The sequence below is a fragment of the Vigna umbellata genome, chromosome 6 (assembly GCF_029865625.1).
Source record: "Vigna umbellata cultivar VRB3 chromosome 6, Vumbellata_1.0, whole genome shotgun sequence".
Lineage (NCBI taxonomy): Eukaryota > Viridiplantae > Streptophyta > Magnoliopsida > Fabales > Fabaceae > Vigna > Vigna umbellata.
In genome coordinates, this window is record NC_142170.1 from 19,418,480 (window position 1) to 19,428,953 (window position 10,474).

The 10,474-nt window shown below is 42.8% G+C and overlaps 1 protein-coding gene across 1 annotated transcript; it reads right to left on the minus strand.

Moving 5' to 3' along the window:
* Positions 1 to 1,347: 1,347 nt before the first annotated feature.
* LOC148196911 (uncharacterized) lies at positions 1,348 to 10,241 on the minus strand. Its single transcript, XM_088093542.1, has 3 exons — positions 10,221 to 10,241; positions 1,538 to 2,713; positions 1,348 to 1,368 (listed from the first exon to the last, which is right to left on the minus strand). Exons 1-3 carry the CDS (start codon positions 10,239 to 10,241, stop codon positions 1,348 to 1,350), a joined length of 1,218 nt encoding a protein of 405 aa, XP_087949668.1.
* Between the last annotated feature and the right edge of the window lie 233 nt (positions 10,242 to 10,474).

The window sequence follows — 10,474 nt, forward strand, 5'->3', positions numbered from 1 at the left end:
CCTTCCCAGGATGATACAACAGTTCAAACTCATAGTCTTTCAGAAATTCCAACCAACGCCTCTGCCTCATGTTCAATTCCTTTTGATCAAATAAATACTTGAGGCTCTTGTGGTCACTGAAGACTTGAAATGTGGATCCGTATAGATAATGCCTCCAAATCTTCAATGCGAACACAACCGCTGCCAGTTCCAGGTCGTGTGTGGGGTAGTTCCTCTCATGAATTTTCAATTGGCGAGATGCGTACGCTACTGCCCGCTTCTCCTGCATGAGCACACAGCCCAACCCTTGATGAGATGCATCACAGTAAACTTCAAAGGGCTTGGACGTGTCCGGAATGACCAGTACAGGAGCGCTCGTTAACTTCACTTTCAACTCCTGGAAACGTTCCTCACACAAGTCAGTCCAAACAAAAGGCTGGTCCTTCCTTGTAAGTTGTGTCAGCGGTGCTACTATCTTGGAAAACCCTTCAATGAAACGCCTATAGTAGCCCGCAAGACCAACGAAGCTTCTCACCTCCGTGACTGAACGCGGACGTTCCCATTCCATAACTGCACGTACCTTTGCTGGATCTACCGAGATCCCTCCAGCGGACACAATATGTCCAAGAAACTGCACCTCCTCCATCCAGAATTCACACTTGGACAGTTTAGCATACAACTCCTTCTCCCTCAATATGCTCAGCACTGCCCTTAAGTGTTCTTCATGTTCGTCATTGGTCTTAGAGTAGATGAGTATATCATCTATAAAAACGACCACAAACTTGTCCAAGTAAGGTCTAAACACGCGGTTCATGTAATCCATGAAGATGGTTGGAGCGTTCGTCACACCGAACGGCATCACTACATACTCGTAGTGTCCATAACGAGACCTAAAAGCAGTCTTCTGAATGTCATCCTCCTTCACTCTAATCTGATGATATCCAGATCGCAAGTCAATTTTCGAGAACACAGTGGCCCCATGCAATTGATCCAGCAGGTCGTCTATCCTTGGCAAGGGGTACTTGTTTTTGATGGTCAGCTTGTTCAATTGTCTGTAATCTATGCACAAACGAGAGCTACCATCCTTCTTTTTCACCAAGAGCACAGGCGCTCCCCATGGTGACACGCTCGGTCTGATAAATTGTTTGTCCAAGAGCTCTTCAATCTGCTTCTTAAGTTCAACCAATTCTGCAGGCGCCATTCGGTAAGGTTGAACAGATATAGGGGCTGCCGTGGTCACCAGGTCTATGGTGAATTCCACCTCACGCACAGGAGGCAACCCTGGAATTTCTTCTGGAAAAACGTCTGAAAACTCCTCCATAATGAACGTTCGTTCTTTACTGCCCATGACGGACGTTCGTTCACGCCTCAATTCTCCAAGCTCTTGATCTTCATGCGTCAAGATCAGGAAGCAGCTCGCACCTTCCATTATATCCTCCTTTAACTGGCCGAGCGTTACATTCAACTCTTCACTCTCTTCATCCGGAAACACCAACTCTTTCTTCCCACAATCTATGAGAATGTGATTGGTAGCCAACCAATCCATTCCTAGAATCACCTCCAAACCTTGTAGAGGTAGGCAGATGAGGTTAACCTTGTACTTACGCCCTTCTACTTCAATAGGACACCGGACACACATAGTGGACGTCCTAACCTCTCCCGCTGCTGGTGTTGACACCACTAGATCAAAAGACATTTCCCTCACTTCTAATCCCAGTTTGCAAACGCACGCCTTCGAGATGAAGGAATGCGTTGCTCCCGAATCAAACAACACGCAACAAGAGGTACCAAACACAAGGCAGGTGCTGATGATGAGTGTACCTGAATTGGTTGCCTCTGCACCAGTAATCGCATACACGCGTCCAGCTGCTTGGGCTCGTCCTCCTCTAGCCTGATTTCTGCCAGCATTCGGTGGCCTCAACACAGCTCGTCCACCCATGTTGCACTCACTCTCCAAGTGCCCACTTCTTCTACATCGAGTGCAGAATTTTCCTCCCATGAGTTGAGGGCAAGACGAACGATAGTGTGGTCCTCCACACTGGAAACAAGTAACGGTTCCTGGCTGCCCGGCAGTGATCAACGCTCGTGATCCACTTGTATTTGACTGACTTGGACGAGCGTAAGGAGTACTTCTCATGTTGGCAGTACCCCTGGATACAATCGGTCCTCTAGTCACCTGTGGCTGCTTCTTTTGTCGTTCCACTTCTGCCATATTCTTCTCCAGTACTTTGGCTCTTTCCACCATGGCAGGAAATGACCGAATGCATAAACTTGATATCAACACCTTCAAGTCACTCCTTAATCCATTCTCAAATTTCCTACACTGCCACTCTTCACTAGTGGCCATAGTATTAAACCTCAACAATTGTTTGAAGGCATTGGTGTACTCTGATACAGATTTTCCCCCTTGCACCAACTGAAGAAACTCTACTTCCTTAGCATAGCGAACGCTGTCTGGGAAATACTCTTCATAAAATTTATTTCTGAAAACCTCCCATGTGATAGGAGCATGAGTGTCGGTCAGGATAGCCTTCACACTCGTCCACCAGTGGCTGGCCTCACCAGTCAACAAGTACTCAGTAAACGCCAATCTGTTGTCGTCGGGGCACCTCTTTGCATTATAAATCTTCTCAATGTCCCGCAGCCAATGATCTGCCTCATCAGGAAGGCATTTTCCATTAAACTTAGCCGGATGATGTTGGAGGAAACTCTCCAAACTCCACTCAGCTGCAGGCTGGGCAGCATTAGAAGAAGATGCTCCAGGCGCACCTCTAGTTGCAGCCAAAATCTCCATCAACTGCCTTTGCGTGTTTTCAGAGTTGACACGCGAGGCCTCTAAACCTTGCATAGCAGCTTGGTTTTGCTGCATCAGGGTGGCGTTCTGCTCCAGCAACGTGGTGTTCTGTTGATGCAGTCGTTCAACTACGGTTTCCAACAACCTAGTGTTGCTGGACGTATCGGACTCATTCGGTTGGGGAGGAGGAGGAAGTCTAGGCGCCATTAGTTCTCTGGATCAGAGAAAAACGAGCGTTAGTAAAGTTCGAGAGTTAAAACAATAACTCATTAACACATAATAAGCACCCAGCAAAAACGTAGTGCACTCATAACCTACAGTGTTCCTTAAAAGAACAAAACTGCTCTGATACCACTAATGTAACATCCCAAAATATAGTAATTATCGTAAATCAGAATTAATTACAGTTAACAGTAATCATAAACAGTCTTTGTATTAAATCAGATTCACAAAAGCCTAAACGGCATCAGTAAAGGGAACGCTTATAACTCATACGAATGAAACCAAGAGTAAACGTTCTTAGATAAATTCACTAACGTACGCCAAAATACAGTAAGAGATGATCAAGACGAACGGCCTTACAAAATAATTGGCCGAACGTTCATACTATACTAACACGCACAGTACTATTCTAACGAGCACTCTAAGGCTCGGCCTTTACTTCAACCTCCACCAGGTTAGCTTCATTCAAATTTTCTTCTTCCAGCACTTGCTCAAGGGACGTACCATCACCTGCTCACATCCACAACGGATGATCATTGCATTTGACAAGACGGAGGTACATGGACAGTAGACAACACAAAGGAAATGCAAGGGTAAGCTTATAATATTTAATTTATACAATCATCACGTACATTTACCATTCAATCCACTCAAACAACGTGTAAGCTTATCAATCCACAATCATATAGATACGTATATAAAAGACAGACCGTCCGGACTGTATGAACCGTGTAGCTACAGGCGTCCTTGCACCCGAGTGGTGTGGTAACTGTATTGCACTCGACAGCTGCCACTCGAGGTTAACTCTATCCAAAGTACCCCTAAGGAATAGAGCCTCCTGCCATTCACACACATGAGTACTCCCTTCTACGTGAAGATGAGTATCACGGAATATCAGGATGGACCAAGCCAGCATTAGCATGCCCACAGTCATACTTTACAAAACTTCAATAATCAATCATATCTGAGACGTTCCTCCTTGGAACGCTCGTTAAAATCCATTTCCAATAATTCGTTCAAAATATCATTCGTCCATATTACACATTTCTCATATTCACATTTTTATTCTGTGTTCCACTCTCTTAAATTCACGAACGTTCATCACTCAATCAATAGGGACTAACATTTTACAGTACTCCTACATCCTCGTTTCTGAACAAAAGAAACGAACCATTTATCCACTTAATACGTTTCAACACTAAAAATTTTGAAGGTACTGATCTTAGAAGATATGGATGATACTTAGAAAAATTTTAAGTATAAAGACTCCAGGTAGAATCCAAAGGATACAGTCAGTAAGAAAATATTTAGATACACAACCAAATATGATTTGATTTCAGAAAAACAACACTGCCAGTCAACGAACGAACGTTAATTAACAATTTGGACGAACGCCAGTTACGTTCGCTCAGAATTCAATGATAAGGACGAGCGTTCAGTTATAAAACCGAACCCTCCTTGGACGAACGCTGGGTCAATGACCGAGCCCAAATCAGAACGAACGCTTGGTATAAACCGAGCGCTATCTAGGACGAACGCTTCGGTATAAGACCGAGCGCCAATTGGGACGAACGTTCAATATAATGACAAACGCTCTGTAAAACGAACGTTCGACACAAGGTCGAACGACATTAAGGACGAACGCTCGACTTAAGGCCGAACGTCATTGAGGACGAACGCTCGACTTAAGGCCGAACGTCACGTATTTATAAAGTTTCAAATATTTATCTATACTGAGCTGAACCGAACGCTCATTCACACAAAAAAATGGGGACGCTCGTTCTCGAGCAGAATTCTTTCCAAATGAAAGAATTCCAATCTAAGTTATTTTAATGAAAACCGAACGGTCTAATACCGTACAGTGACGAGCGTCATTTTAGCAAAGGGAATGATCTAAAATCTCAGATTTTCACAAGCTTAACAGAATTTTCCAGATTTCAAATTTATAAACTTTATACTTTCGTTTCCAGATTTAATTCACCTCAAACATTCTCATCATACAGATTTCGACATTTTAATCATTCCATCCACATAATAACCATACTCCATTCATACATAATCAAATCAACTTGCATTTAAATCAAATTCAACATCAAATATAATTCATACAAGCAGTGTTCGTTCATGACAGATCCATCCAAACCAGAATTCATATCCGATATCAGTAACCATTCATAACAGCTCAACTTCATATTTTTCACACATGCAATCCAGATTTCACAACAAACGAGTACAAATTAAACATATAAGCTTCCCTTACCCGAATTGCAGTGAACTTCTAACAGTATAACTTGCTTCTGTCCAACTAGGGCTTTCTACCCGCTACGCTCTTCCTTACGCTTCTCCACTAGGTTTAACCAAAGAGAACTCAGAAACTCAGATTTTATTCTTTGCATGCAACTGAAACAGTGTTCCTAGAAATTCTAGATCTAGGTTATGGTTTGGAACTTACCAGTTACAGGATCAAAAGAGGTTCGGATCAAAACGAAGCTTACTGGCCCGTGAACGTTTCTGTGGTTTCAGAAAACTGATTGGAGTTGAAAGAAGTGAGAAATGGTAGAGAGAAGATGAGAGTTCTTAGTGAGAAGTTGGAGAAGATGGAAGGTTTGGTTTTCTGAGGAAGACGAAGTGTGCGTGCGAGTGAGAGAGTTTCTCAAAACTCAGAATTTTGGTGGATTCCACGTCAAAACAGGCGAGCGTCTCCCAGCCTGCCACCTGCACACCAAACCCTGCTTTGGAAGCTTCTCCTGCGACACGTGGTGTGCGTGCATGCACAGATTGGTGCGTTTTTAATGCACTGAATGTGTGTAGTGGTGCGTGTTTCGGAGAATGTTGTGGCACGATATCAGTGCACAGCAGAGAGTTTAAAAACAGATTTGAAGAGGATTTTACTAAGATAAACCTTAATTACAGATTTAACACAGAATTATATTTGCTAATTATATAGGGTTTTACAGTAACCAAATTAGTGACAATTTTTTTCAAAAATTAATAATATTTTTTCCCATTAGCTAAAAAAAAGAAGTCATTAAATTTTTATATTTTTGCAACTAAATTAGCCATCGAAGTTTCAATTCTAAATTGATTTCCCATAGTAGAAGGTGACCACGTTTTTTAATGAGATTAACGACCAAACTTTTTGTATAGTATAAAATATTAACCGAGTGGTTACAAACAACCAACCGGATATTCAGGTAATCTGTTTATATCTTATTCTGTTTATATTTTATTGGGCTTATATCAGCTCAGGATCCATGAGATAAATGATAAATACAAAGCCAGGGCCAAAAGCCAGGTACGTTCCACTTAAACGTTCAACTTACTCTACATGACTCTCAAATACTCAATAGTGATAACCATTCACTAAATATTCAACCAAGAGCCGAGGCTCTTCAAATCACACGCCTAACTTGGGCGTCGGAGTACCTTTTGCAGGTACATCCTCCCTCGTCAAGAAGGAGACCGATCGGTTTGTGCCAACACCGATCGGCCAATAGCAGGAGTTTGGAAGCGAGCGAGCGGCCCAGACACGTCAGCAGGTTAGTCTCTCGGTCCCCAAAAGTATCCACCGAAACATTTTGGCGCCCACCGTGGGGCCGAGCGTCAAACCCAATGATGACCACGAGGAGCATGGAGGAACAACAAAGCACCAGAAAGATTATTAGAAACCACAAGAAACCAAGACGAGCGTTCGGTCTCGACATCACTATTTCGGATCAACACGAGAAACTTTCGACAAAGTAAAAACTACACGTGAGACGTCGTCAACAAGATAAGTATTTTTTGAAATATGAATATTTCATAAAATATCTAATTGATAATAGATATTATAACAACTATTTTTATGTTAAATATATAGTATAATCCAGAATATATTATATGATATATGATATATAATATAGTACATAACTATAAATATAGTTATCTAATTATTATAACCGAAACATTTTCTGGCATGATTCAAATAGTCAAATAAATTATTGTGTTAAAGATAACTATCAACAACAATATTATAAAATCTTGAAACGGTTTTGATACCTTGTTTATTATCTATGTTATTTATTCGGTGCAATTCATAATATCTCGTAACCGAATCATTTATTATACGGTTATATACCATAATATATATCATCATGAGAATTTCAGCAATGAACATCTTGAACAAATATATATCGAAATCCACGCCATCAACTATGCAAGTGCAGACTAAGATCTAGTCATAAACGAACTTCATGCTTAAAGTATCATGGAATTCAATTAACGAAGGGGAAGTCTCCTATTGCAAACACTGATTGCCAATTTTGTCAGCAAAGTTCATAATTAACGATCAAGTCCAAGACCGAGCGGTAAATTCCTCTCGGGAGAGAGGTAAAGCCCTCTCAAAGCCGAACGGTAAAGCCCGTTCCCTAGAAAGCACTCCTAGGTCGAAGACCGAGCGGTAAATCCCCCTCGGGAGAGAGGTAAAGTCCTCTGAAAGACGAACGGTAAATCCCGTTCACTAGGAAACAATCCTAGCTCAAAACAGAGGTAAAACCCTCTCAAAGCCGAACGGTAAAGCCCGTTCCCTAGGAAGCACTCCTAGGTCGAAGACCGAGCGGTAAATCCCCCTCGGAAGAGAGGTAAAGTCCTCTCAAAGACGAACGGTAAATCCCGTTCACTAGGAAACAATCCTAGCTCAAAACAGAGGTAAAACCCTCTCAAAGCCGAACGGTAAAGCCCGTTCCCTAGGAAGCACTCCTAGGTCGAAGACCGAGCGGTAAATCCCTCTCGGGAGAGAGGTAAAGCCCTCTCAAAGACGAACGGTAAGTCCTAGGTTAAAGTTGAAGACCGAGAGGTAAATCCCTCTCAGTTAATGTTGAAGGTCGAGAGGTAAATCCCTCTCGGTTAATGTGGAAGGTCGAGATTGTAAATCCCTCTCGGTTAATGTCGAAGGTCGAGAGGTAAACCCCTCTCGGTAAATGTGGAAGGTCGAGAGGTAAATCCCTCTCAGTTAATGTTGAAGGTCGAGAGGTAAATCCCTCTCGGTTAATGTGGAAGGTCGAGAGGTAAATCCCTCTCGGTTAATGTCGAAGGTCGAGAGGTAAACCCCTCTCGGTAAATGTGGAAGGTCGAGAGGTAAATCCCTCTCGGTTAATGTCGAAGGTCGAGAGGTAAACCCCTCTCGGTTAAAGTCGAAGGTCGAGAGGTAAACCCCTCTCGGTTAAAGTGGAAGGTCGAGAGGTAAATCCCTCTCGGTTAATGTCGAAGGTCGAGAGGTAAACCCCTCTCGGTAAATGTGGAAGGTCGAGAGGTAAATCCCTCTCGGTTAATGTCGAAGGTCGAGAGGTAAACCCCTCTCGGTAAATGTGGAAGGTCGAGAGGTAAATCCCTCTCAGTTAATGTTGAAGGTCGAGAGGTAAATCCCTCTCGGTTAATGTGGAAGGTCGAGAGGTAAATCCCTCTCGGTTAATGTCGAAGGTCGAGAGGTAAACCCCTCTCGGTAAATGCGGAAGGTCGAGAGGTAAATCCCTCTCGGTTAATGTCGAAGGTCGAGAGGTAAACCCCTCTCGGTTAAAGTCGAAGGTCGAGAGGTAAACCCCTCTCGGTTAAAGTGGAAGGTCGAGAGGTAAATCCCTCTCGGTTAATGTCGAAGGTCGAGAGGTAAACCCCTCTCGGTAAATGTGGAAGGTCGAGAGGTAAATTCCTCTCGGTTCATGTTGAAGGACGAGCGGTACATCCCGCTCGGTTAATGTCGAGGGTCGAGAGGTAAAGCCCTCTCGGTTAACGTAGAAGACCGAGAGGTAAATTCCTCTCGGTTCCTATTGAAGGACGAGCGGTAAATTCCGCTCGGTTAATGTTGAAAGACGAGCGGTCAATCCCTCTCGGATAATGTTGAAGACCGAGAGGTAAATTCCTCTCGGTTCATGTTGAAGGACGAGCGGTAAATCCCGCTCGGTTAAAGTCGAAGGCCGAGAGGTAAATTCCTCTCGGTTCATGTTGAAGGACGAGCGGTAAATCCCGCTCGGTTAAAGTCGAAGGCCGAGAGGTAAATCCCTCTCGGTTCATGTTGAAGGACGAGCGGTACATCCCGCTCGGTTAATGTCGAGGGTCGAGAGGTAAAGCCCTCTCGGTTAACGTAGAGGACCGAGAGGTAAATTCCTCTCGGTTCCTATTGAAGGACGAGCGGTAAATTCCGCTCGGTTAATGTTGAAAGTCGAGCGGTAAAACGCTTTCAATTCCGCCAACACAGCCTCCCTCAAACTCATCAGTCCTATAGTTAACCACGGCTAAAGCCAACCGCTTAACTCGGACTTGGGGGCATAATGTATAGTATAAAATATTAACCGAGTGGTTACAAACAACCAACCGGATATTCAGGTAATCTGTTTATATCTTATTCTGTTTATATTTTATTGGGCTTATATCAGCTCAGGATCCATGAGATAAATGATAAATACAAAGCCAGGGCCAAAAGCCAGGTACGTTCCACTTAAACGTTCAACTTACTCTACATGACTCTCAAATACTCAATAGTGATAACCATTCACTAAATATTCAACCAAGAGCCGAGGCTCTTCAAATCACACGCCTAACTTGGGCGTCGGAGTACCTTTTGCAGGTACATCCTCCCTCGTCAAGAAGGAGACCGATCGGTTTGTGCCAACACCGATCGGCCAATAGCAGGAGTTTGGAAGCGAGCGAGCGGCCCAGACACGTCAGCAGGTTAGTCTCTCGGTCCCCAAAAGTATCCACCGAAACACTTTTTAATGAGAGATTAACGACCAAACTTTCAGTAATTACTTAACGACCAACTTTCAGTAATTATTTAACGACCAACTTTCAATTTTATCGTTAATGATTTGCGATTATGATTTTCGCTACAAATATTTTTAATCGTTAAAAGTTTTCTAACCGACTTTACGCATTTTAGCCATTACGAAAGGTCACTAAAATCTTTTTTTAGTGATATAATGATAGCAATTCAGGCCCAAATAAATAAACCAACACTATCAACCAGACCAGTGCAGTAGCTGATCCAATGATGTCAACAAGGGTTCGCAAGATGCCAAGATATTTAGCTGATTTCAAGCTTTGATTAGTGGGGGTATGAGTGAGAGAATATTTTTATATGACATGTCAAGATCTTAGTGGGTTTCTTATGGGTTTGTTATTAACCATGTTTCTGTTATATAAGTGCTGATATGGTATGAATGGAATAAAGAAAGTTTCCTCTTTTCTTTATCACCAATTCTGCAGGAGGATCCATGACCTCGAATCAAGGCTTTTTAACCTATCAGTTTTGTGCTTTCGTTGAGAGTGTTCCCTTTTCTTTTTTCATAATTTTTCCATGTCAGATCATAACACTCGTTCCAAATCCATCACCAATTTGGAAGAAGCTGATCTCAAACTCACCGTTAACCAAAATGAAATTACTACCCGTTTAGATGCCATTATTTCTCAGCTTTCCAATCGAGATACACCCACTCCGCATTCTGATGA